Genomic DNA, 27599 nt, shown 5'->3' on the forward strand with positions numbered 1-27599 from the left:
CTTCATGGGCTTCAGGGGAGCCATGACTGTGAGGAAGGCAAGTGGACCCAGGCCCAGGTAGCTGCAAAGGCCAGGGGTGGAAAAGGCAGCATGGGGCTGGTGAAGGCCCTCCCTCCCCTCCCCATGGGGAAGAGAGTCCCCAGGCGATGCTGGACTCCACTTTGGCCGACTGGAGGGGAGCACAGGGAGGGTGAAAGAGGCGGATGGAGCCTCTCGGGGTGCGTGAGGGAGTTTTCCAATGCCCAGGGCTGAGATAGGGACTTCTGGATCTCCCCCCCCCCCCCCCCCCGATGCTCTCCCAGCCGAGGTTGTTCTGCTCTGCCCCAGGGGCTCTCCACGCCCTGCCAGCCGTGCTAGAGCAGAGGCCAAGGAGCAAGAATTCATGGAATCTCAGAGGAATTTTGGTGGGAAAGGATCTCTGGAGGTCTCCAGTCCAACCTCCCACACAAAGCAGGGCTGTTTGGAGCCTTTGAGTGTGGCATATGAGGACACGGACCTCAGATAGGATGGTGCAAGAGATCTCCTTTACTGAGACAACAATGGCTGGTTATATAGCAACCAACCAAGGCCAGCCCCTCTTCCTGCCACGTATCTCCTTGTGCGTTGTGGCATCTTGTGACAGGCAGGAAGGCACATCCTGATCCCTGGCAGGCAGGCAGGAAGGCACACTGTGATTGCTGGCACGTAGGCAGCAAGGCACATCGTGGTTACGGGCAACTCACGTGCACACATTCTGGCCACAGATCATAGTTACCATATCATCACTTTCTGCCTTAGAGATCCTCTGCTGTCTTACACAGCGTCATCCTATTTTGGTCCCCAACACTTGAGTCTTGTCTGGCCATCGCTGGACTGTGCCTGACCCCAGTTACCATCCCCAAATCTGCTCTGCTCCTCTTGTCCGGGCACTGTGGGATGGCACCTCTCATCGGTGGGTCCCTGCCCTGCCTGCCTTGCTGGCACCCTCAGCTCCCAACTCCACTTCCCGCACGGAGCAGCCCCGCTCTTGCTGCTCCCGACAACATACTCTCTGTCGCAGGAACCCTGTCAGAAATGGTGCATAAAGGGTCAAGCTGTGACACAGAAAGACCTGTTGTCATAACTGGGCATCACAAAATCTGACCCCAAGTGACTGTTTTCGCTTCTTCATGCAGCTGAGACTCTGCATGCAATGTTACCTGGGTAGAGGGTCAAAATCTGAAGCTCTCCTCACACCTTTATAGTGGCTGTCAGGTAAGAGTTGCTGCTACGGACAAGGAGTCACCTTTTGTATTTACAGCCTTCCCTGGGATCTCCTTGGATCCCAGCTTCCCTTGCCAAGGCTTTCTTGGCTGTAGTCAGAGGCAGGTCCCAGGTAGAGATGAGGAGTCAGGTCAGCAGGACGGGGACAGGGTCAGGTCATCAGCACTGTCACCCGTGAGACAGCCCTGGGAAGGTAATTCAGACACCATTCACCATCTCCACTGGCACTGGTCACCAAGAGATGAGCCCTGAATCCAACCCTCAGTCCCTAACAGATTACTGGGGACTCTGAGCTCATCCCCTGGCTCCCATGGAGTTCACAAGCAGAACACTGGACCCCGTGGTGGTGCATTGCCTTGAGCATATTTTTGACTCCATCTTCTGAAGAAAGGCCAGACTTCAGGCAGATAACAGAGGAGAACCCCTTTTATTATGGAAATGTTATTCTGGAGGCCACGTCTGGCATAAGGGTGCCCAGGGCCTGGTGCTGCCTGAGCTCACAGAAATGCACACGGAAGCACGTTACAAGAGCACTGAGGCCATATACACACATGAGAGCACAGCAGGACAGTGTGGAAATGAGGAGGAACGCCCTGAAAAGGGAAAGTCCTGCTGCTGTTGGTGGATGTGTCTCCCAGAAAGCTGTAGCCCCCATGCAAAGGCTGCAGCAAGGAAATGCCTGCTGTGGCAGTGGGGGAACAGTCCTGAGGAGCAGGGCATCTGTTCCCACAGGCTGCATCCAGACTCTCCTCCCCTCCACTCACGATATGCTGTGAGTGTTGGAGCACTGGAGAGGGAAGGGATCAGCCCACAGTGACAGCCGGCTGCCACCCTCGCAGGAGAGGGGTGTGGGATCACACCCAGACTGTGGCCAGAGGAGCTGAGCTCTCCTAATGGACATGGGACCCATGGTCTCCTCCCGCCTGTACTCACCTGAGCCTGACTCTGTGCCCCTGAGCTCCCTTGGTGTCAGTGCTGAAAGAGACACTGCAGATAGAAGCTCTCCCCATTGCCCTGGGGGCATCCGAGGGAGCTCAGAGTAGCAGGCTCTGAGGTTCCCCCATCTCTGCTGATGAAAGAGGAAGCCTGGCTTCCTGCTTCTACATGGCCTCTGGGTCAAATACAAGAGAGGGATTATTGAGAAGTAAGATGAACCTAAATATTTCCTTTTCACATGAATATAACAGAGCAAAGTAAGAAAGAAAGAAATGAAAAATATGTATCCTTGAGGCTGAATACCCTAGGAATGATGAGCAGATGCACATGGGACAGTTATTGGCATTGACATCATACCCATTGAATCAGTTTCCTCAAGGCCTCCTTGAGCTCCTTGTTCCTCATGCTGTAGATGAGGGGGTTCACTGCTGGAGGCACCACCGAGTACAGAACAGCCACCACCAGATCCAGAGCTGGGGAGGAGATGGAGGGGGGCTTCAGGTAGGCAAATGTGCCAGTGCTGACAAACAGGGAGACCACGGCCAGGTGCGGGAGGCACATGGAAAAGGCTTTGTGCCGGCCCTGCTCAGAGGGGATCCTCAGCACAGCAGTGAAGATCTGCACGTAGGACAGCACAATGAAAATGAAACACCCAAAGACTAAACAGGAACTAACCACAATAAGTCCCAGTTCCCTGAGGTAGGCGTCTGAGCAGGAGAGCTTGAGGATCTGGGGGATTTCACAGAAGAATTGCTCTACTGCATTGCCTTTGCAGAGTGGTATTGCAAATGTGTTAGCAGTGTGCAGGAGAGCATAGAGAAAACCACTGGCCCAGGCAGCTGCTGCCATTTTGACACAAGCTCTGCTGCCCATGAGGGTCCCATAGTGCAGGGGTTTGCAGATGGCAACAAAGCGGTCATAGGCCATGACTGTGAGGAGAGAACACTCAGCTGCAAGTGAAAGGAGGAAGAGGAAGATCTGGGCAGCACATCCTGCGTAGGAAATGGCCCTGGTGTTCCATAGGGAATTGGCCATGGCTTTGGGAACAGTGGTGGAGATGGAGCCAAGGTCGAGGATGGAGAGGTTGAGGAGGAAGAAGTACATGGGGGTGTGGAGGTGGTGGTCACAGGCTATGGCTGTGATCACAAGGCCGTTGCCCAGGAGGGCAGCCAGGTAGAAGCCCAGGAAGAGTGAGACGTGCAAGAGCTGCAGCTCCCGCGTGTCCGCAAATGGCAGGAGGAGGAACTCGTTGAAGGAGCTGCTGTTCAACATTTGCTCCCCCTGGCCATGGCAGACTGTCCAAGGAGGAAAAGACATTGATAAGTTAGGAGAGACTTTTAAGGGAAAATAAATAAATAATGTTTTTCATTTCTTATTAATAATCTCATTTTGGTTCGCTGTTTATTGGGAGGCCCTTTGCCCATTTCCCTTGCTTGAGCTCTGGTTTGTGAGGGCAGAGGGAGTCATGAGGAGCAGGGACCTCTGCCCATAGGTTCCGTAGGACTCTGTCCTGCTATACAGCAGGGGGTACATGGGAATGGGGGTGACTAGCTCTCAGATTCACAATTTCTGTCAAATGAAATTCATTCGTCTTGTGGAAGGGCTTTTCAGCATCTTCACTCCCAATTCTAAAGGACAAGGGTTGCAGAAGTGAGTTTCAGGGATTTTTAAAATATTGTTTATTTTCTTTGAGAGGCCCTCGTCTCCCCTGGGGAGTGCTCTTCAAAAGTAGAAATCCTTGGCATTTCTACTGTGAGTCCTGAGAGGAAAGCATGCACTGTCACTTGGAGTGGGGACATCTCCACTGTCTAGTAGTCTCATTCCTACCTGTCCTGTGCTTGTACCTCTTTAAGCTGGAGCATGCTGTTCCACCAAAAGAAAACCAGCCCCTGCTGAGAGCAGAGCAGTCCAGTTTCAAAGTGCAGATCTCCAACCTTCTCTGCCTTTCTCCAGGCACCTGAGGGAGGTCTCCACACTCCTCTTCTAGCCAAGGATACACAGGGCTCTTTTCAGATGCCCATTGACAGCCTCCCACCACCATCTCCATGCTCTCAGCATCTCTGCTGCTTCATAGAGATGCTATGAGATCACAGAGATGCTATGAGACAGCAGTGCCTTTCTGGAGGGCAGCTCACAGCCCAGCAGGACCCAACAGAGAAACAGTCAAAGGACCGTTAGGACTGAAGATGGGCTCTCCTTAAAGGAGTCAGCTCATTTCCCAACTCCACGGACTGCATTTCCTTTATCTGCACAAGTTTGAAGGGGGCTGGGGCAACCTCATTTCCATGCAGACTCCTCTGCTGCACAACTCGCAATGTCAGCGTGTGAACTTCATCTGAAACCCTCAGCCCCAGGCAGATCGAGAGAAGAACAGGAGCAGCATGGACAGGAGGGAAAAAAAGGAGCAACATCACTATCCTAGTGCCAAAGGAGGCAAGGAGAGAGACAGACAGACAGGCACTCGGGAAAGCCTTCACCTTACCCAGCTGGACGTGCCACCTCGCAGACAGCGACATTTGCAGAGCAGTCACTCTCAGCCCCTTTGTCGGGCAGCACAAAACAGGCCCATGACAGCTGAGAGGCCCCTCTCCTCTGCCAGAGGTCTGGCTGCAGAGGAGGCTGCTCATGCCCTGGATGTCACGACTGTCAGGGCAGAGGCTCTGCTGGGTGGGAGAGAAGACATGGGGGAGTGCTCAGAGGAAGGTGTCTGCATCGGAGGGATTGACCATGACTTGCCCAAATCCACCCTCCCATGACGATTGTGTTCACTGTTCCCTCTCATTCCCTGCCCATCTCTGCTGCCTGGCACTGTCCCTGCTGCCTGGAGCTTTCTCGATCCCAACATCTTTTCCCTGTCGGTGCTCACAGACCCCGTCCCACCCTCCATGTGCACAGTTCTGCCCTACAGAAACTACTCAGGACAGGGCACTTGCCAGGGGCATCTCTGCATGCAGGTCCTAAGGAGCAGGTCACATAAACCCTGATGAGACCATAAAGGTGCTGCTGGTGCTGTCTGTAGGCTGAGGTGGGGTTGAAGGGGTTTGCTGACCTTTCTCACAGACCTACTGATCTCTGAGAGTGAAGGTTAGTGAGTCCCAGTCCCTTGCCAAACCAGCAAACTCTTTCCCTTTTTCTCCCTGCCAAATTAGGAAACTGAAAGCCCTGGAAGGGAAACTCCTTCCCTTTCAAGTAGCCTTTTTTTTTCACCTTCCCCTGTGGTGCAGGGACACTGCTCTGAATCACAGCCCTGGGCAGATCTTGGTGCATGTCCCAGCTTCACAGCCCTGCACCGTCCCTGGCAGAAGGCAGCAGCATGCCCTGTGCCTGTGACGGTGTGACAGGGAAGCCCTGCTCTAAAGCATCACCTCCCCCGTACTGGAGAAGCTGGGATAGCGATCCTTAAAAACTGATCATTCGTGCTGCAGTGGGTTTAGAAGATCCCTGCAGGAGCCTCAGTACCATTGCCCTGCAGCCAGAGGCTTACCGTGTCAAGGGCTGTGGAGATTTCTCCCACAAGCAGCTCTCCTCTGTCCTCCCACTCCACACTGCCTTGCACTTCTTTCTGCCTTCTCTCATCTCATGTCAGCAGCAGCAGGCAGTGCCCGCAGCCCTGCTGCTCTTTGCAGAGGAGCTGCTCCTGCACACAGCTGTGTCTGGGCAGTGCTGCCAGGTTGCCATGAGCTCCCTCCATCCCAGGAGCCTGGCCCCACTCAGGAGCAGGGTCCAGCTGAAGGCCTGAATTTCTCTGTCCCTTGTGCTCCCTCCTCCTGGGAAATGTTCACTGATGTAAAGCAAAATAATCACCTTTGGTCCCTCCCTAAACAATACAGAGAGACCAGCTACAGCACTGTCACTTGTTTCATCAGAGGATGGTTCTCTATGAGAGATGGAAAGTTCCCACGATGGAAATCCATATTCCCATCTCTTAAGTAGGCAGGACAGCTAGAAGGGGACAGGAAGGGAGCTCATTTTCCCATGGTTCAGGTGTTGATTCAGATGAGTCAGTCTGGGCATCTCATGACACTTTAGAGGCCCCTGGGATGCAGTGGCATTCAACTAACTCCTGTGAACTCCACAAAGACACAGGAGGTGGGATTCCCCTTCCCAAAACTGAAGTGAGCACCACATAGGTGTCTGCCTGGGAGCTCCTTGTCTAAGCTCCCATTACGATCACTGGAGATGGAGGGTGGGAGTCAGTTGCTCTCACACAAACACCTGGTGACAGTTGAAGAGACAGAGGTGGTCCAGGCATGTGCCAGTGTCTGCTTGCTCTGGTGGAGCGACTATGAAACTGTTAAAGAATATTGGACTGGGGCTGTCTAGAGGTAGCCGCTTAGCACAACTTCTATAAAACTGGCTTAGCATGAGGAGCTAAATTTGCTGCAGCCTTAGGCTGCACTCAGAGAACATGAGGAACTTTCACTTAGTTCAGTAAAAGAGGCCCCAGAACTGGTTCAAGCTGGGAAGATAAGGGAGTTCCAAGCGGTCTGCATTCCTCTGTCTCACACTCCGAAAGGGAGGGTGTCAAGGCTTTGAAATAAGACCAGTGCAGGGCATTAGGACCTGGAGGGACAAAGCCGCCTCTCACTGCTGGGGCAGTGTTAGTTGTTATGGTCTGGAACTATCTCCTCCAGACCTGGAGAAACAACGATAGGATTCAATAGGGAATGGGAAGACCCCAGACCTCAATATTACTCTTGGTACGAACTATCACGTGAGGGGTGGAGAACTTAGATTGAAAAGTTATAATTGCCCAGGAGTTTCTCTGTTTGGGTCCCTCTCCAGAGGCACCCAGCTTGAGCTGTCATTTGCTGCTGTACCACTTAGAGTAAATGAGTCTGTGATACTCCGCGTCTGAGACTCTGCTTTGGGAAACCTAGGGTCAGAGGCCATCTTTAACACTGCCCCTTGCCTGCCAGCAGTGCAGCTCATGGGAAAGGCAGAGCCTGTCTCTGTGCCCGGGGTCTTTCCATTCATGGAGTTGCAGAGGAGTTTTGGTGGGATCAGAGCCCCGGAGGTCTCCAGTCCAACCTCCCACGCACAGCAGGGCTGCTTAGAGCCCTACGCTCTTGTCTGTGATCTCTGAACTGCACCTGACCCTGGTTACCATCCCCAAACTTGCTCTGCTCCTCTTGTCCAAGCACTGCAGGACGGCACCTCTCGTTGGTGGAACAACTCTGCCCTGCCTGCCTTGCCGGCACCCTCGGCTCCCAGCTCCCCTTCCCACACGCAGCAGCCCAGCTCTTGCTGCTCCCAGCACTCCAGTGCTCTGTAGCAGAGCATTGTGGTGCTCCATTGAGTGCACCTTTAAGCAGCATTAAGTGGTGCTTAGACACTCAAGGTGTGATACAGAAACAGCTGCTTTCATAACTACACATTAAAAAGCACACCCCAAGTGGCTGCTCTCACTTTTTCATCTAGTTAAGACTCCATGTGCAGCGTCACCCAGGTAGGGGGTCCAAATCCAAAGCACTCCTTACTTCTTTAAGTGGGCTGTCAGGCAAGAGTTGCTGCTGTGTCTCTATGGCCAATGTTTTCACTTAAAACCTTCTCTGGGATCTGCTTGGGTCCCAGCTTCCCTTGCCAAGGCTTTCCTGACCATAGTCAGACACAGGTCTGAGGCAGAGATGGGGAGTCAGGTCAGCAGGATGGGGACAGGGTCAGGTCAGCACCCAAGAGGTGCAGGGCCAAGGACAGGCATATCCACAGCATAGCTCAGGCACAGCCCAAGGACAAGGGCAGCAGATCCCTGGCATGGGGGACGAGGCCCTGCAATGAAGCTGGTCACTGTCTCCCCTGCTCTTGTGCCCAGCAGATCCCCCTCCCTCTCTGCCTGCAGCCCCTCCATGCCCACCCCACTGCCCAGCACAGCACCAGAGCCCTGGCCCTGCAGCCCCTCCAGCAGCTCCTGCTGCCCTGGGCACAGAGCCGCCTGTCCCAAGCTGGTGCACAGAGAAACCTTCTTCTTCTTCTCATTTGCTCTCTCTGAACGCTGCCCTGCTTTTCTCCTGGGACATCCCTGCTCCCCAGAGAGCCTTTCCCCAGGCAGATGTGTCTGTGCTGGCCTGGCCATTCCTGCACCCCTGCCCTGTGCTCCCCACAGGGCCTCAGTCTGTTGATGCTGCTCTGCAGAGTGAGCGGCTGTGGGGCCACAGGGTGACTCCTGACTCAGCTCTGGCCATGCTGGTCAGGGCAGGAAGCAGACCCAGCTGGACAGGGATCACTGATACTCCTGATGCGTGTCTGTGCTCATGGATGGTGCTCAGAGTGACCCAGGACATTTGCAATTGCAGATGTGTTTGGGTGGGCACTAGCTCCAGCCTGTGGTGTTTCACTGCAGGTGCAGGAATCACTCTCCAGTACCCCTGCCCTGGGCCTCCTGGGTCCCCACTGCCTCTCCTGCAATTGCAGAGCCCTCGTTTCCCCATGCATACCTGGATTTAGTGCTTTACCTTCTGGTTACTCCACCATGGACCATCCCTCACTTTGTGAGGCTGCAATCACAGCCCACCCCATGGGACACGCTGTCCCTGGAGATCCCCTGGGCTCTCGTGGGGTTCAGATTCCCCTCCAGAAGGATGGGCATCTCTCATCAGCGCTGTCACCTGTGGGACAGCCCCAGGCAGACATTTCAGAGACCATTGCCCATCTCCACTGGCACTGGTCACTGAGAAATGAGCTCTGAGTGCAGCCCTCAGTTGCTAACAGATCACCCAGGGACTCTGAGCTCATCCCCTAGAACCCCTGGAGTTCACAAGCAGAACACCAACCTCTTAGCGGTGCAATCCCTGGGGCGTATTTTTGACTCCATCTTCTGAAGAAAGGCCAGACTTCAGGCACGTCACAGGGGAGATCCCCTTTTATTACAGAAATGTCATTGTGGAGATCAGGTCTGGCATAAGGGTGCCCATTGCCTAGTACTGCCTGTACTTCCTGGACACACGCACATGGAAACACAAGCCTACCACCACCAGGTCATGAGAACTCCTGGGCCATATCCACAGAACAGAGCACAGAAGGCCAGCATGGAAATGAAGAGAAAACTCTGAAAAGAGAAAGTCCTGCTGCTGTGGGTGGATGTGTCTCCAGGAAAGCTGCAGCCCCCCCAGGAAGGCTGCAGTGAGGAAATGCCTGCTGTGGCAGTGGGGGGATGATACTGCCAAGCACGGGGTCTGTCCCCACAAGCTGCTGCCTGACTCCCCTCCCCTCCCCTCCCCCTCCACTTGTGGTGTTGGAGCACTTTAGAGGGAAGGGACCAGCCCACGGTGACACTTGGCTGCCACCCTCACAGCAGAAGGGTGTGAGATCACACCCTGACTGTGACCCAGGGGACATGGGACCCATGGTCTCACCCGGCCTGCACTCGTCTGAGCCTGACTCTGTGCCCCTGAGCTCCCTTGGTGTCAGCGCCAGAAGAGACACTGCAAAGGGAAACTCTCCTCATTGCACTGAGGGCATCCGAGGGAGCTCAGACTAGGGGGCTCTGAGGTTCCCCAGTTGCTGCTGATGAAGGGGGAAACCGGGCTTCCTGCTTCAACACCGTCCCTGGGTCAGATTCAAATGAGAGATTCTTGAGTAGACATAACTGTTGGGGAATGGCTTGAGGAACAGGGACACAGTTCTATGGAGATGCTTGTATAGGTGCTAGCTTGAGGAAAATTACAGAGGTTTTGAACTTTACTTGACCTTTAGTTACAGCACAGTGTAGGTAACAAACAGCACACCACTAATGGACACTGGAAGTCCCTGGCAGTCGGCCAAGAGACTTGTCAGGAGGGCGTGTACAATTCTTATCCAATGGATGTGCGCCAAGTATGTAATCGAGAGTCGAATGAGCTATATAAGCTGTGCTTGTTACCAATAAAGTTGAAGCTTGTTTATCACCCATACTGGGTTATCTCTTGCTTCCCTCGTCTGTCCTGCCCCGACACATAACATGAACCTGATTTTTTTTTTTAAGCAAAAAGAGAAAAATAAGAAAGAAAGAAATGCAAAACACACAGATTTGATGGGAGGTACCCTGAGGAATTGATGCAAAATGGACAGTTATCAGTGCTGAGATTGGGCCCATTGAATCAGTTTCTTCAGGGCATCCTGGAGCTCCTTGTTCCTCATGCTGTAGATGAGGGGGTTCACTGCTGGAGGCACCACCGAGTACAGAACAGTCACCACCAGATCCAGAGCTGGGGAGGAGAGGGAGGGGGGCTTCAGGTAGGCAAACAGTGCAGTGCTGAGAAACAGGGAGACCACGGCCAGGTGCGGGAGGCACATGGAAAAGGCTTTGTGCCGGCCCTGCTCAGAGGGGATCCTCAGCACAGCAGTGAAGATCTGCACGTAGGACAGCACAATGAAAATGAAACACCCAAAGGCTAAACAAAGACTAACAACAAGAAGGCCAAGTTCCCTGAGGTAGGCATCTGCGCAGGAGAGCTTGAGGATCTGGGGGATTTCACAGAAGAACTGGTCCACTGTGTTGCCTTGGCAGAGTGGTATTGCAAATGTGTTAGCAGTGTGCAGGAGAGCATTGAGAAAACCACTGGCCCAGGCAGCTGCTGCCACTTTGACACAAGATCTGCTGTCCATGAGGATCCCATAGTGCAGGGGTCTGCAGATAGCGACAAAGCGGTCATAGGCCATGACTGTGAGAAGATAATAGTCTGCTGAACCTAAGAAAAAGAAGGAAAAGAGCTGGGCAGCACATCCTGGGTAGGAAATGGCCCTGGTGTCCCACAGGGAATTGGCCATGGATTTGGGGACAGTGGTGGAGATGGAGCCAAGGTCGAGGAGGGAGAGGTTGAGGAGGAAGAAGTACATGGGGGTGTGGAGGCGGTGGTCGCAGGCTATGGCTGTGATGATGAGGCCGTTGCCCAGGAGGGCAGCCAGGTAGATGCCCAGGAAGAGCGCGAAGTGCAAGAGCTGCAGCTCCCGTGTGTCTGAGAAACCCTGGAGGAGGAACTCACTGAAAGAGGTGTCGTTGGACATTGGCTCCCACTAGGCATGGGGGACTGTCCAAAGAGGAAAATAGAGGGACATGTTAGGAGAGACTTTTAAAGGAAAATGAATAAATTAATAAAACATTCCATTTCTCATTAAAATCCCACATTGCTTCTCTCTTTATAGGGAAGCCCTTTGCCCACTTCCCTTGCTTGAGTTCTGGTTTGTGCTGGCTGAGAGTGTCATGAGGAGCAGGGACATTAGCCCACGCGCTCCGGTAGAGTCCGTCCTGCCGTACCTGAAGAGGGTTCATTGGAATGGGGGTGACTAGCTCTGACATTCACAATTTCTGTCAAATGAAATCCACTCGTCTTGTGGAAGGGCTTTTCAGCATCTTCACTCCCAATTCTAAGGAATGAGGGTTGCAGAAATGACTTTTGGGTATTTTCTTAATATTATTTATTTTCTTTGAGATGTCCTGTCACCCCTGGGGAGTGCCCCTTAAAAGGAGAAATCCTTGGCATTTCTACTGTGAGCCCTGAGAGGAAAGCATCCTCTGTCACTTGGTGCAGAGGGAGGACAGCCAGTGTGTCTATTAGTCTCATTCCCAGCTCTCCTGTGCTCACACCTCTTTGAGCTGGTGGATGATGTTACCCTCAAAACAAACAAGTCCCTGATGAGAGCAGAGGAGTCCAGTTTCAAAGTGCAGATCTCCAACCTTCTCTCCCTTTCTCAGGGCACCTGAAGGAGGTCTCCACACTCCCCTTCTAACCAAGGACACACAGGGCTCTTTTCAGATGCCCATATACAGCCTCCCACCATCACCTTCATACTCTCGGCATCTCTGCACCTTCTTCGTGGGTGTCTCAGATATCACAGATATGCTATGAGACAGCAGTGCCTTTCTGGAAGGCAGCTTAAAGCCTGACAGGACACCACAGGGAAATGGTCAAAGGACCATTAGGAATAAAGATGGGCTCTCCTTAAGGGAGAGTCAGCTCAGTTCCCATTCCCACGGACTGCATTTCCTGGAGCTCCACAGGTTAGAAGGGGTCTGGGGCAACCTCATTCCCATGCAGATCCCTCTGCTGCACAACTTGCAGCATCAGCGTCTGAACTGCAGCTGAAAACCCCCAACCCCAGAAAGCCTAAGAGCAAGAACAGGAGCAGCCTGGAGAGGGGAGGAAACAAGGAGCAACACGATGATCCTGCTGCCAAGGGAGGCAAGGAGAGAGGGAGAGAGAAAGGGGGACTTGGGAAAGCCTTCCCCTTCCCCAGCAGGGCATTGCACCATGAAGACAGTGACATTGCAGGACAGTTGCTCTCAGGCCCATTGTCGGGCAGCATGAGATGAGCTTGTAGCAGGAGAGATGCCCCTCTCCTCTGGCAGAGGTCTGGCTGCAGAGGAGGTGGCTGATGCCCTGGACCCCATGGCTGTCAGGACAGAGGCTCTGCTGGGCTTCCCTGCCCATCTCTGCTGCCTGGAGCTGTCCCTGCTGGCAGCTCTTTCTCTGTCCCAAGATCCCATCCTACCCTGGCTGTCCTCAGTTCTACCTTTCAGAGCTCAGTCCTGCCTTACAGAAACCTCTTGTACAGGGCACTGGCCAGGGGCTTGCTGAGGTTTTTCACAGATCTCTGTCTGAGAGGGAAGGTTTAGGAGTCCCAGTTCTTTGTCAAACCAGAAAACTCTTTCATTTTGTTGCCCTGCAAAAATTAGGGAACTGAAAGCACATACCCTAAAAGGAAAGGTCCTTCCATTCCAAGTAGCCCTTGCCCTGAGCTCCCTCTTGAAAAGTCCCCTCAGGAATGTGGTCAGGGTGAGCTGGAGCTGTGAGCAGCTGTGACCCTGACCCACACAGCACCCTCTGAGCAGGGGAATGAACCTGCCCTGCCACCCAGAGCTTCTCCCCGCAGTGCCATGGGCAGCTCCCCAGGCAGGCTGAGGGCTGACCCTTGCAGGCAGCAGAGTCACTGCCCCAGGCACACAGCACCCTGGGGTGCAGGGACGCTGCTCTGAATCACAGCCCTGTGCAGACCTGGGTGCACTCCCTGGCTTCATACGCCTGCAGCCATCTCCGGAAGACGAGAGCAGGATGTCCTGTCCCTGTGATGCTGTGGCAGGAATCCTGCTCTGAAGCACCTCCCCCTCCTCTACAAAGGAGAAGCCAGAAGAGCGATCCTTAAAATTCCAGTCATTGGATAGGCTGGGTTCAGAAGACCCCTCCAGGAACCTCAGTAACATCGCCCTGCAGCCAGAAACTTACTGTGTCAAGGGCTGTGAAGATTTCCCCCACGAGGAGCTCTCCTCTGTCCTCCCACTCCACACTGCCTTGCACTTCTCTCTGCCTTCTCTCAGCTCATGTCAGCAGCAGCAGGCAGTGCCCGCAGCCCTGCTGCTCTTGGCAGAGGAGCTGCTCCTGCACACAGCTGTGTCTGGGCAGTGCTGCCAGGTTGCCATGAGCTCCCTCCGTCCCAGGAGCCTGGCCCCACTCAGGAGCAGAGGCCCAGCTGAAGGCATGAATGTCCCTGTCCCTTGTGCTCCCTCCTCCTGGGAAATGTTCACTGAGGTAGACCAAAATAATCACCTTTGGTCCCTCTCTAAACAATACAGAAAGACCAGTTACAGCATTGTCACTTATTTCATCAGAGGATGGTTATCTACGAGAGGTGGAAATGTCCCATTCTGGAAACCCCTATTCCCATCTCTAAACTAGGCAGGACACCTAGAAGGGGACAAGAAGGGAGGTCATTTACCCATGGTTTGGGTTTTCATTCAGCTCGTTTAGAAGCCCCTGGGCTGGAATGGGATGCAGCTCCCTCCCATGAACTCCACAAGCACACAGAAGGCGAGATTCCCCTTGCTCAAGCTGATGTGAGCACAACAGAGGTGTCTGCCTGGGAGCTCCTTGCCTAAGCTCCCATTGTAATCACTGGAGATGGAGGATAGGAGTCAGTTGCTCAAACACAAACACCTGGTGACAGCTGACGAGACAAATGTGGTCCCAGGCATATGTCGGTGTCTGCTTGCTCTGACAGAGCAACTGGGAGACCTGTATCCTTCTACAGCATCAGCATAGGGCAAATTGGAGAATTTCCTTGGCCATCTGAAGTGACCCCAGATGCCTTCTGCTACTATGAGAGCTCCACTCACTATAAATGTGAGACACAGGCAGCTCCCTACAGTGGAAACTGTTGATGTACTCCAGTGCATAACATTGATTCAATGGCATAGAAATAGGCCTGCAGGGCCTATATGCCTGTGGTGTCCAGCACAACCATGTCTCCAGCAGATACAGCATGGCACCTACAGGAAAAGCATGCCCCTTTCGAATGGCTCTGGGCCAGTGCCCCAGGGCATCTCAGGTTTCCTACCTGTGCCCAAACAACTGGATCCTACCTCTGCCTTTAGGGAAAGTCCATCCTGTCTACATTCAAATGTGCTGCATAAATGGGAGGCACATCACACCAAGGTCTCTGCTCTAGTCTCTGCACACTCAAACCCTTCCTGCTCTCCTCCCCATGAACATCTTCTCACTGCCTCAGATGATAGGAACAGGGACTGTGCTAATGATGTCCTCAGGGTGGCTGTCCAGGCCCAGCGACTTCTTCAGTGGCACCTTGTCCTGCCTGGAGATTGGTTCACCTCTGTCACAGGCCCCACGGTGCTGCAGAGTCAGCGCAGGCAGCAAACCCCTCTCCTGCCATTCCTGTACAGCCCAGCTCTGTTTCTCCCTGGCCTTGGGCACTGCAGGGTTTGCTCTCTTAGTGGGAACCTCCTTTCACCATTACATTGCCATCTGCTATCTATGCCAGCATGGCTTTGCTCAGAAATGGGGCCATTGTACACACGGTGTCCTTGGCCATTGGTAACAGGTGTTGCCATGACCAGTCTGTGCTCTGTGCCACAGCTGAGGCTCTGCAGCCCAAATACATGCGCATGCATGCAGCCTGGGGTACACACAGGAACAGCTGGAGTTGTACAAGCTGTCAGAGATCTGAAACATCATAGGAATGACTGAGTTGTGCTGCAATCACTCACAGGACTGGAGGGCAATGCTTGTAGGGTACAATCTCTTCAGGAGGGACTGTCAGGGAAGATGAGGAGGGGGGATGCCCTTTGTGTGGAGGGGCAGCGTGGGTGTGTGAAGCACTTCCACGGGAGAGGCAAGGATTTGGGTGAGAGCTTGTGGGTGAGCATCACAGTAAGGGTGACATTATGATGGGAGTTACAGACCACCTAATCAGGGTGAGGAGATGGATGCAGTCTCCTTTAAGCAATGTGAGCAAATCTGTGGATCAGAGCCCTGTTTCTTGTAGGAGGGACTTTTATCTCCCTAACATTCATTGAAAGGGCAAACCGCAGAGTGCAAGCAGGCCAGGAGGTTTCTGGAGGGCATCAGGGACAACTTCTTAGCACAGCTGCCAGATGGGCCAATGCTCATGATGCTTTCTTGTATCTGGAAATTTGCAACAGGGAGGAACTGATCAGGGATGGAATAGTTAGTGTCAGCCTTGTCTACCGTGACCATGAAAAAGTGGAGTTCCAGATGCTGAGGGGAGCCAGCAAGGACAGTAGTGGAGCACAGACCCTGGACTTCAGAGGAACAGGCTTTGGTCTGTTCAAGGGACTCATGGGGGATCCCAGCTCTGAAGGGCCCAGGAGCTCTGGAAAGCCAGCAGGTCTTTAAGGACAGCACCTGCCAAGCACAAGAATGGTCCATAGTGATACTCGCTAAAAGTAGCCGACATCTTGGGAGATTGGCTTGGCTACACTGGGAACCCCAAACTGAGCTGCAGGACAATAAGGAAGAATAGTAGAGGAAGGGAGAGGCTGGAGAAATTCAGAAATGTTGTCCAGCAAATCAGGGATGGTGTTAGGGAAGCCAAAGCTCCCCTAGGGTGGACACTTGCAGGGGACGCCAAGGGCATGAAGAAGAGCTGCTACTGCTTCAGTTACACTAAAAGAATAAAAAGGAAAATGTTGGCTCACTGCTGGATTGGGCAGGGAAACTAGTAACAGCAGCTGCAGGTAGGTCTGAGGAGCTCAGTGTCTTTTTGGCACTGAGCATGGATTTGCTGAAGACAAATCATTCCTGAGCAACCTGATTGCCTTCATGATAAAAGATGTGTAGCTGTGGAGAAGAGGAGAGTAGTGGATGTCATTTCATGATTTTAGTAAGGCGTTTGACACTGTCTCCAAGAATGCTCTTCTATACAAGTAAGGCATTATGATAGTCTGGGTAGACAATTGGATGGGTAAAAAAAACGGTTGGATGATCAAGCTCAGAGGGCTTTTGTGAATGAGTTGTGCTTTACCTGTAAGTGGAGTATACAGGACTCTATACTGGGACCTGTCCTGTTTAACATTCATCAGTGACCTGGAGGACACAACTCTCATCACATTTGCAGATGGCATCTCATCAGGAGAACAGTCATAAGGTTGAGAGTTGCCATCCAGATGGATCTCAGCAGGCGGGAGGAATGGGTGGCCAGTACCTTTGTGAAATTCAAAAATGAAGCAAATGCCTGGTCCTGCCTCTGGGACAGACCAACACCCTGCAGTGATATGGGCTGGGGACTGCCTGGCTGGGCAGCAGCTCTGCGGAAAAGGATGTGGGATAAACTCATCCAGTTGAGATTTGTGTTTCTGCATTCAGGAAAACATCATCACCAGAAGAGTAACCTGTCTCATTTTTTAAACAACTCGCTTTAATGCCAGCTCTCAGAAGTCTAGAAAGTGGTGGATGTACTCCTACTGAAGTCTGCTGATAGAAATCGGTGTAGTTGTCTTCTGAAAGGTGCTGAAACAAAAGATGGAATTTAGCTTCCTAATTTGTATAGATTTGGCCCTTTTGAAGAAAGAACTGATACTGTAGTTAAAGCATTGAAATGCTCAGTTCATTCACATTACAAACACTGTAACCCCTATCTTTTGCAATGGCAGACTGTCAGAAGGTATGCTAGTAGTAAACAGATCTTGATTGCCTGGCACATGGCAAACATTGCATAGACGTGACTCAGGATATAAATAAATAATAATAATAAATAATAAATATAAAAAATAATAATAAATAATAATAAAATCTCAAAATTCCCAGAATCATTCTCCCAGGCAAAATTATACATGTTTAATAAGCGTGTGTGTGTGGGAATGGGGGGAAGGCTGGGCCTGAGTGAATCTCTTGACTCAGAAAAACCTTTGGACAAACGTTTTCAGTGTTGTTTTCTGCTGCAGCAAATTCTAGAAGATTCAGGTAGGCTGAATTCATCTCTCTCCCTTCCGAGATGAAATCCCAAGTGTGGATCTGAGGCTACTTTGGGCAAAGATCCCCTCTTGGCAGTGAGGTGTGGATAAAAGCAAGTGAGGGTCAGTTCCTTCTAGAGTGGTCCAGGGCTGTCCCAGGAGGCCTTGCACAGTTCAGCTCACCCACCCATCATCAAACTGTACATTGGAGCCTGCAGAATGACACTGTAAAAAAACCCTCTGGCTGGTAATACTCCATCATGCGCTACTTTGGGAAGGTTGAGGTGCCAAAGGAAGCCTCCAGATAATGTCCATGGTGTCTCTGGGCCAAGAGGGCAGCACGCTGGGCTTGGAGGAGACCTAGGGGAGGAGCTGTGTGCTGCCTGGTGGTAGGTTCGCTCCAGAGAGTTAGTCCTGAGCAGGGAGGTAATGAGCTGTGCCTGCCTGCCTGCTGGCCATGGGCTGGTGGGGTTACTGCAACAGAGGTGCCCTCACAGTCAGCACCCAGATGGGTCCCTGTCACCTGTGTCACCCCCTCCCCTCCCCAGGGCTGTCATTGCTGCTGGGTGGGCTCTCTGAGGAACTGGGTGACATCACAAAGCCTGCTGGCCAGCACATCTGCTGAGGGCCAATCAGGCAGCTGCAGTGGAAGTGACCTCACAACCAACACTGCAGCCATGTCCCCTTTGCCTGCCTTTCCCCATCCTCCTGCCTGTATATCATCTTTGGTGGGATGAGTGGTGGTGTGATTCTCTTCTTGTCCTCAGAATGGCTCCTACCAGAACCCAGCCCATGAGGTTCCTCTACAAGAGGTGACCTCACCATCAATACTGCCAATGTGTCACTTCTGTGTTTTTCTCCCCTGTCCCTCTTTTGAGTTGTCATCTCTTCTGGGCCCCACATTCAACATCCCAGTCTCATCCCTTTACTGACACCTCCCTCTCCCCTATCCCCATGGAATTACACGCACATGGTGGGACAGCTCACATGGCAGGATGAAACTGGGCTCCTGGGGAAGACAGGCTGGAGTGGCGAGGAGGTGCAGGTGTGCTCTGTGCAAAGGGGTGGCTGGAGTGCACAGGGCTTTGCCTTGGAGCAGGTGATGAGCCAATCGAGACCTTGTAGGAAGGAGAAGAGGACACAGCAGTCTGGGTGACATTCTGGGAGTGTTTGCCAACAGCTGCCTGAGGAGGGAAGGGAAGCAGCTGAAACCTTGTGCAGGCAGCTGGGGGAAGCCTCATGGTCCCAGATCCTGGTTCTCACAGGGTAGTTTCACCCCCTTGAAATCTGCTGGGAGGGCAGTGGGCCTGGGCACAAGCAGCCCAGGAGGTTCCTGGAGAGTGCTGAAAACAATTTCTTGGCACAGGCAATCAATGAGCCAACACCAGCTGGACTCTGTCAGTCACAAGCAGAACAGACATGGATGGAGATGTAAAGGTTGAGGGCAGCCATGGCTGCAATGATCCTGAGATAGTGGAGATGTAAGACAAAAAGCTGAAGAAGAGCCCAGGGCTGCAGGGGAGCCGATTTCACCTAAATGAGGATCTGCTTGGCAGGATCCCCCAGGAGACTTCCCTGGGGGGCAGAGAGGCCATGAGGCCTCTGTAAAGAGAGACTAGGCAGAGGAAGAGAGGACAGAGAGGCAGAGGAAGAGAGAGGAGACATGTCCATTTGAATACAGTAGTTTCTCAAAACAAAGTTTCTCCATTCAGAGTGTTGGCAGGAAATTTATCACATTGAATAGCTGTACATTTATATAAATATATACACTCACGTAGAGTAATTACTGTAGTGTATGCATATGGTGCTGCCAATCAGAAGGAAAGAAATTATTCATTAGAATTGATAAATGTTTGATGTTCTGAAAATGAAGATTTGTTTCAGCTCTTGCATAGAAATATTTTTGGCATATTTTCACCCAGTGATGTGAACTTTATGTTCAGGCCTTTATAGATAGAGAGGCCATTGCTGCCAGAGATGCCCTGTGTGTTCCCATGTGGTGCTGGGAAATGTGACGCAGGAACCATGGGAACCTTTCTGGAGCATGGGCTAGTCACCAGGATAAGCATCTCCCAACCTCTCAGTGGGACAACTTATTTCCATTGACTAGAAAGGGCAGTCCAGACAGCTGGATTAGCCAGAGACATCTGCCCTGAAGGGGTCTGGCATTGAGTGAGCTAATTCACATCCCTGTTGTCACCTCAAACGGAGTTGCACTTCATGACCATGCAGGGAATGAAAAGGGTTTGTGGCTAGATGTTTAGGGACTCCTTTAAGACATCACTGTAACACAGGTACATTGAGATTGGTGCAAATTAGGCCACTGATAAATAGAGTGTTTTCACTGAGCTGATCAGCCTGCTTTCCTCTATCAGCTGTGACAGCACAACATCTCATGATGTGACTCGCTGTATGCAAGGAGTGGCAAGAATGATCCTGGGCAGGGAGTGGTTTGAGGGGCACTGGATTTGTGTGAGACACATAAATAGTATTTTGAATAGTGTAGGCCCTCTGCAGCTCCCAGGGGCACCAGTCTCCTGCAGGTCCCCTGCGAGAGCTGCTGGGCCCAGGCAGGTGCCTCAGAGACGCCGGGGCCTCTCCAAGTGCCACTGGGTGCTTGTGGTTGGACACCTGAGCTTAGCCTGGAAAGGTGAAGAACTGTTTTCAACATTTCAAAAATAGAAGACCACTTTCATCAGCTCAAATGATTGGCTAATTTTAAAGTCAATGTTTTCCTGTGATGAAACGGTAGAAATCTTCAGGAAGGGTCTTAATCTCGGGAGAAGAAATATTGATTTGCCCTTGACCTTCTGTATTCACTGCTCTGTCTATTAGGCTGTGGATGTAATCTCAGAGATCTCTCACGTATTTCCATGTGTCCTGATTAACTTGATCATATTTAAAGACCTCTTTGCTCAGACTCTCTGGACATATGCACTTTCCCTAGTTTTCCAATTTTCCTCCTCCCCTTGCTCTTTATCATTCAGATACCTCTCAGCTCTCCAGTTGCTGCTCTGAGCTTCTGGGAGTCTGAAGCTTGTCTCATCTTTCAGCAGTCTCAGTGTCTCTTTAGCCAGCTCCTTTGTTCTGCTTCTTGTCTGTCCTTTCCTATCTATCTGTCGAAAACATTTCAAGGAAGGTTATGTGTTGTGGGCAGTGGACCTCACTGGAGGCAGCTTGGACTTGACATAGAGTTGAGGAGTGTCTTTTATCTTTTATTAAAGTGTTTCAAATCTTATTTTGTTTGATTGCAATTAAGACAAATCCTTCTGTGTCTGTTTGCAGCTAGTTCTCTATGGAAAGCAGGTGGGAATTGTTGCACATGAGCTGTAACATTCAGCTAGAGACTTGAGAGAAAAAAAGCTGGATTTTAACCAGAGTGCTCTAAGTCCCCAGTGGCTGATGAGGGAACTGGCAGGGCTGGGGAGCTGGGGAGGAAGGCTGTCCATACATGTCTCCTATCAAAAATACTGCTCATCCTACATGTGCAGACTTCATTTGGAGACCCAGTGGGTCAGTGTGAATTGGAGAATGTGGGTATTGCTTATTCTGAAAACTGAAGAATAAAGAAAGCTTCAGAAGCAGACATCTTTTGTTTTCAGGTGCTCATTGAAATCTGCCTAATCTCAGTACACTCCTGAAAGCTTCCCAATTAGCCACACAAGACTTGAAGAACTGAAGAAAATTATGGAAAGAGGCATGGCTCCTTAGGGCTTTGGACATTTTAATGACCCCTGAGGTGTACTTGGTGCTGAGCCCATGAACCACAGATGCTGAGAAGAGACTGAGCAAACCTCTCAAGTAGTTGAAGTCAGAAGCAAATCCCAAGTTTCTTGGAGGGTTAACGGGTCCCACTGAGGGCCATTACCAACAAAGTCTCCCCAGGGGCTGATTAGAGCAGAAAGCTGGAGGCCCTGATTGCAGGTAGGCAAAGGCAATGTGCAGGTGGCTCTGATGCCAAGTCAACCTGGATGTGTGTTGTCAAGCAGAGCAGCCAGGCACTGACAGCCAGCCCCTGCGTAGGGTGATCCTTTCCATCATGCATTGCTCAGGGCCCTTCCTGGGGGCAGTGTGCGGGTGGGGGTGCACAATGCCGAGTGCAGGACCATGATACGGCACCTCCTGGGCTCCCAGGGGACAAGGAGGCAGCAAGGCCACAGTGCTTTAAGGCATGGTGCCTTCTCATGGACCTCGGTGGCAGAGACACCAGCCATAGCCAAGAGGACAAAGACCTGGCTGTGTTGGGAGGTGTCAGCCTTGGTAGTGCCCCTGGCCATCTCCACCTCAGGCTGTGCTATGCTTTCCCACGCCTGTGCCTGTTTCCCTGCAGACTGTAGACACCCAACCTGCTTCCCCACCTTGCTCTCACCCTGTGATCTCCTGACCTCTCCTGATGTCTTGCCCTCCTCACTTGCTTTTCCCTTGACACACAAAGCCAGAGCCTGACCACAGACTCCCTCTGGGTGACCTGTGGTACCACAGCACTACCTTAGGAGTGACATTTTCTTTTCCTAATGTCACATCTAAACCTCAAAAGCTGCTGCTTCCAGCTTTGTCTCTTTCTCATGCTGTTTCCCACTACCAAGGAAAGCTCCAGCATTTCTGAAACCACCCTTCAAGCAGTTACAGCCTCCTACTCTCCTGCCCTTTGCCTGCACTTCAGCAGGCTAAAGAAGCCCAGGTCCCTCAACCTCTCCTCACAGATGGGATTATTCCCACCTAGGCACAGGACTTGACACTTCTCTTGTAAATCTTCTTGAGGTATCTGTTGTCTGAATCATCCGAGTTTCTCAGGAGCCTTCTGGACTAAAGTTCATCTGTGTCAAAATGAAAAAACAAAGCAAAAAAACCCCAAATAAACCAGAACAGCGCCAATGAGCTCAGGGTAAGCAGGGGTGGGGTGGGCTGTATGGGAACAATCAGAATGGTAAAAGATACAATTTTAGAAGGGGAGAAAATAGAAAAAAAAGGAAATTAAAAGTGAAAAAAAGGATTGATCAGGGCAGACTTGGGAATTCCTGACAAAAAGCCCTGCATCTGAGTAATTCTGCCTGGAGGAGGACAGGAAAGCTAGCCTACTTCCACTGTCACGGGGAACCTGCATGCTTGCCCTGACATCAACAAGCGATCGAGAGTGGGAAGAATCATGGACTCCTTCAGGATGGAAGGGACCTCAGGAGGCCTCTAGCCCAATCTCCTTGCTCACAGCAGGGTCAGCTCTGGGGTCAGACCAAGTGACTCTGGCCTTCATCCAGTCTCGTCTTGGAGACCTCCAAGGCAGGAGACTGCACAGCCTCTGTGGGCAACCACTTCCAATGCGTGACCATCCTTGTAGTGGAAAAGCTTTTCCTTATGTCCTGCATGAACGTCTCTTCTTTCAACTTATGCCCATTGTTTCTTGTCCTCCCACCATGCACTCTGGTGGAGAGCCTGGCTGCATCTTCTGGATGACCTCCTCGTAGCCAGTGGAAGGCTGCTGTGAGATCCCTGCAAAGCCATCTCTGCAAGTTGAACAAGCCCCATTTCCTCACAGAGCAAGTGCTCCAGCTCCCCAACTACTGTGCGGGCCCTCGACTGAACTCGCTCCCAGTTATCAACCTCTTTCTTTTCCTGGGAACCCAACACTGGAGGCAGTGTTCTGGAAGTGGTCTAATGAATACTGACTAGAAGGTGATCATCATTCCCCTCGACCTCCTGGCTGTGCTCCTGCTCAGACAGCCCATGATGCTTCCAGCCTTCTTTGCTGCCAGGCAACACTGCTGGCTCCTGTTTTGCCTCTGTCCACCAGGACCCTCAGGTCCTTTTCCACAGAGCTGCTCCCCAGGCACTCAGGCCCCAGCCTGTAACACTGTGGGGTGTTGGTTTCTCCCTGGCGCGAGACCTTGCATTTGTCCTTATTGAATTTCATGAGATTCCTGACAGCCCATTCCTCCTGCCTGTCTAGGTGCCTCTGAATGGCAGCCCTCAAGCATAAGACCTGCCCCTCCTCCCTCACCCCCCACAGTTTTTGGGTCCTCAGCTAGCATCTTGAGTATTGCCTCTTGCACGTCACTAATAAAGCTGTTGAACTGGACAAGTTCCTGGAGAGACCCCATGGTGCTCCACTTCTCCCTGGCCTCCAGGAAGAGTACTACGCCCTCACCACTGCCCTCGGAGCCTGACCATCCAAGTTCTTTAGCCATCTGGTTGTCTACCCATCTAGACAGTAAAGTTCTAAATTGTATTCCACAAGAATATGGTGGGAGACAGTGTCAAACAGTTTGCTAAAATCAAGTTGAAAGACACTTTCTGCTCTCCAACCACCAATAGACCTATTTAATCATAGAAGGCAATCAGGCTCTGGGCAGGCCATGTCAAGTGCTAATCCGCATATAGAAAAGGAATTCCTGCCTGCAAGAACTGCAGTAGCTACTACCAGAAATGACAGAATCAAGGACCATTCAGATCAGAAGGGACCTTCGGAGGACTCTGGTCCAACCTCCTGCTCACATAGGGATCAACCCTGAATTCACACCAAGTCCCTCAGTGCTTTGTCCAGCAGTGTCCTGAAAGCCTCCAAGAAGAGAGAGTCCATAACCTCTCTGGACCCTTCTTCAAATGCTTCAGGATCCTCATTGCTTTTTCTCTCTTATATACAATTTACCTGCACTTGTGTCAGCTTATAACCATTGCCTCTCATTCTCCTGCCATGAATTGCTGTAAAAGCCTCATTGTTTATCAGTGGCAACCTTGAGTTGGGAAGTTGCTATGAATTCCCCCCAGAAATCTTCCATTCTTTGTGCTGAACAAACCCGTTCCCTCAGCTTCTCCTCACAGGCAAAGTGCTCCAGCCCCCAACCACCTTGGGGGCCTGCCACTGGACTCACTCCATGGGATCAACAGCATTCTTCTACAGGTAGCCCAGCTGGATGCAGTAGCTAGATGGGCTCTAATGAGTGTGGAGTAGAGGGGGATAATCACTTCCCTCCATCTCCTGGCTCTGCTCCTGTTCATGCAGCCCAAGATGCTGTGACCTCCACTGCTGCTAGGTCACGCTGCTGGCTCATGTCCAGCTCCCTGCCCACAAAGACTCCCTCAAACATATGACTCTGCCTCCTGATTAGGTGTCATCTACAGTTGTGATGGGAGTTGCATCCTCCAGGTCACTGATGAACCTGTCAGACAGGCCAGGTCCCAGTCTAGACCCCTGCATACTCCACCTTTACCTGTCATCCTGGTCAAGCATGACCCATTCATGAAAACTCTCTGAGCTTGATCATACAACCAGTCTTTTACTCACCGGGTTCTCTACCCATCTTGTCATAAAGCCTTACTTGTATTCAAGAATATTTGTGGAGACAGTGTCCAACACCTTGCTAAAATCATGGTAAATGACATCCAGTACTTTCTGCTCCTCCACAATCACAGCTCTCTGATCACAGAAGGCAATCAGCCTGCGCAGGAATGATTTACCTTCAGTAAGTCCATGCTGACTGCTCCCAGGCACATTCTTCATGTGCCCAGAAATGTGATGCAAGAGGAATCGCTGCATGCCACTCCTCAGCAAAGTGAGGCTGAAGGGCTTGCAGCTCCCTGGGTTGTCCTTGTGGCCTTTTTTGAAGATGGGCACAGTGTATTCCTTTCTCTGGTCATTGGGACCTCCCCCAACATGCACAGCCTTTCAAAGGTGATAAACAGTGGCCTTCTGGAGACAGCAGCCAGCTCTCTCAAAATCCTCAGATGCAACCCGTCCAAACCCAAAGACTTGTATGGGTTTAGCTCTTGCAAGCAATCCCTCACTCAATGCTCCTCCACTGCTGGCTGTTTTTCTATCTGCAGCTGCTATTACTAGAGCCCCTGCCCCATTCAGCAGTGAGCCCAGGTGTTCCTTGCTTAGTCTTTCTCTGCTAGCAGAGTGGTAGCAACTCTTCTTCATGCCCTTGACATCCCCTGCAAGTGTCTATCTGGGAGCTTTGGTTCCCCTAACACCATCCCTACTTTGGTGGACAAGAGTATCCTGTTCAGCCAAGCCGATCTCCCAGGATGTCTACTAATTTTAATGAGTATTGGTATGGAGCATCCCTGTGCTTGGTGGCTGCTGTCCTTAAAGACCTGCTGGCTTTCCTGAGCTCCAAAGCCCTTCATAGCTGTCTCCAGTGGGATCCCCCACCAGTGCCCTGAAGAGGCCCAAGACTGCTCCTCTGAAGGCCAGAGTCTGTACACTGCTCTTGTCCTTCCTCACTGCCCTCACGATGTGGGACTCCACTATTCCATAGTCACTGCAGCCAAGGTTTCCACAGATTATCACAGCCCTGACCAGTGCTTCCTCGTGCGTGAGTACCAGATCCAGGTGAGCGAGCGTCACCCTTCCTGGCCCGTCAGGGAGCTGTGCTTAGAAGGTGTCCCTGACACCCTCCAGAAATCTCCTGGACTGCTTGTACCCTGCTGTTTGCCCTTCCAATGAATGTCAGGGAGATTAACCAACCCCCCACCCCCCCATCCGGTAAGAACCAGGCCCTGTGACCCACTGAGTTCCTCAGGTTGCTTAAGGGAGACTGCATCCACCTCCTCACCCTCACCTCACCATCACAACATCACCTTTACGGTGATGTTCATGCACAAGCTCTCACCCAAACCGTTGTCCATCCCATGCAAGAGGTCCGTACATCTGAGCTGTCCCTTCACAAAAAGGGCATCCCCCCTGCTCATCTTCCCCAACTGTCTTGCCTGCAGAGCCTGTACCCTGCCATCACAGCCCTCCAGTCATGCGAGTGGTCCCACCTCATCTCAGTTATTCCAACCATGTTTCAGTCCTGTGACAGCTTGTGCATCTCCATTTGCTCCTCTGTGCTCCTGGCTGCATGCACTTGTGTTTATTTGAGTTGCAGAGCCTCGGCTGTAGCACAGAGAACAGATCTGTAATGGTGAAACCTGTTACCATGAGCCAAGGACATTCTGTGTGCAATGTCCCCACTTCAGAGCAGAGATGTGCTGGCATAGAGAGCGGGTGGCAATGTAGTGGTGAAACGAGGTTCCCCCTAAGAAAGCAAACCCTGCAGTGCCCAAGGCCAGGGAGAAACAGAGCTGGGCCATGCAGGAATGGCAGGAGAGGGGTTTGCTGCCTCAGCTGATTCACAGCACCATGAGGCCTGTGACAGAGGTGAACTGATCTCCAGGAAGGACAAGGAGCCACTGAAGAAGTCCCTGGGCCTGGGCAGCCTGTAATTTGGCACCCTGAGGTCATCATTAGCCCAGTCCCGGTTCCTGTCATCTGGGGGTGTGAAGAGGTTCAAGGAGAGGAAAGCTAGAAGGTTTTAAGGGGCAGAGACTGGAGCACAGACCTTGGTGTGATGTGCCTCTCCCATTTTTGAAGCATGCTTGAATGCAGACGGGATGGACTTGGCCTAAAGGCAGTGGTGGGATCCAGGTGTTTGGGCACTGATAGGAAACCTGAGATGCCCTGGGGCACTTGCCCAGCAACCACTCCAAAGGGGCATGCTTTTCCTGTAGGTCCCATGCTGTATCTGCTAGACACCTGTTGTTGTGCTGGACACCCCAGGCATCCGACATGGCCCTGCAGGCCTATTTCTCTGTCACTGAATCAAGTGCCTGCACTGGATGACATCAGGTGTTTGCAATGTTGGGACCTGTCTGTGTCTCAGCTTCCTAGTGAGTGGAGCTTGATAGCAGTGTGCATCCAGTATGATTTCAGGTGGCCAAGGCAATTCCCCACTTGGCCCCCAATCATGCTCTGGAAGGATGTAGGTCTCACACTTGCTCCATCAGAGCAAGCAGACACTGGTACATGCCTTGGACCACCTCTGTCTCTTCACATGTCACCAGGTGTTTGTGTGCAAGCACCTGACTGCCACCCTCCATCTCCAGGGATTATAATGGGAGCATAGACCAAGATCTCGCATGCAGACATCCATTTTGTGCTCACTTCTGCCTGGACAAAGGGAATCCCACCTCCTGTGTGTTTGTGGAGGTCATGGGAGTTTGCTGAATCCTATGCCAGCCCATGGCCTTCTAAAGCACCCTGAGAAGCCCAAATTGACTCATCGGAATTAATACCTGAACAATGAGAAAATGAACTCTGTTCTTGTCCCCATCTAGGTGTCCTGCCTAGTTACGAGATGGGAATAGGGGCTTCCAGAATGGAACACTTCCACCTTTCATAGATAACCATCCTCTGATGAGACAAATTGCAATGCTGGAATCAATCTTCCTTCGGTGCTTAGAGAGGGAGCATCAGTGATTCTTC

General features: G+C 51.8%; 2 protein-coding genes across 2 annotated transcripts; both read right to left on the bottom strand.

Moving 5' to 3' along the window:
• Positions 1-2529: 2529 nt before the first annotated feature.
• LOC135326212 (olfactory receptor 14A16-like) lies at positions 2530-3450 on the bottom strand. The gene has a single exon (XM_064504062.1). It carries the CDS (start codon positions 3448-3450, stop codon positions 2530-2532), a length of 921 nt encoding a protein of 306 aa, XP_064360132.1.
• A 6777-nt stretch (positions 3451-10227) lies between these two features.
• Positions 10228-11160, bottom strand: LOC135326213 (olfactory receptor 14J1-like). Its single transcript, XM_064504063.1, has 2 exons — positions 11046-11160; positions 10228-10844 (listed from the first exon to the last, which is right to left on the bottom strand). The coding sequence occupies exons 1-2, from the start codon at positions 11158-11160 to the stop codon at positions 10228-10230; spliced, it is 732 nt and encodes a 243-aa protein (XP_064360133.1).
• Positions 11161-27599: the final 16439 nt, after the last annotated feature.

This window comes from Dromaius novaehollandiae, unplaced genomic scaffold, assembly GCF_036370855.1.
Source record: "Dromaius novaehollandiae isolate bDroNov1 unplaced genomic scaffold, bDroNov1.hap1 HAP1_SCAFFOLD_37, whole genome shotgun sequence".
NCBI classification, from domain to species: Eukaryota; Metazoa; Chordata; class Aves; order Casuariiformes; family Dromaiidae; genus Dromaius; species Dromaius novaehollandiae.

Coding starts and splice junctions, on each gene's coding strand:
- LOC135326213 (XM_064504063.1), bottom strand. CDS start 11,160: ATGTCCAACGACACCTCTTTCAGTGAGTTCCTCCTCCAGGGTTTCTCA. Junction 10,845..11,045: donor CTACCTGGCTGCCCTCCTGG/GCAACGGCCTCA, acceptor TCTTTTTCTTAG/GTTCAGCAGACTATTATCTT.
- LOC135326212 (XM_064504062.1), bottom strand. CDS start 3,450: ATGTTGAACAGCAGCTCCTTCAACGAGTTCCTCCTCCTGCCATTTGCG.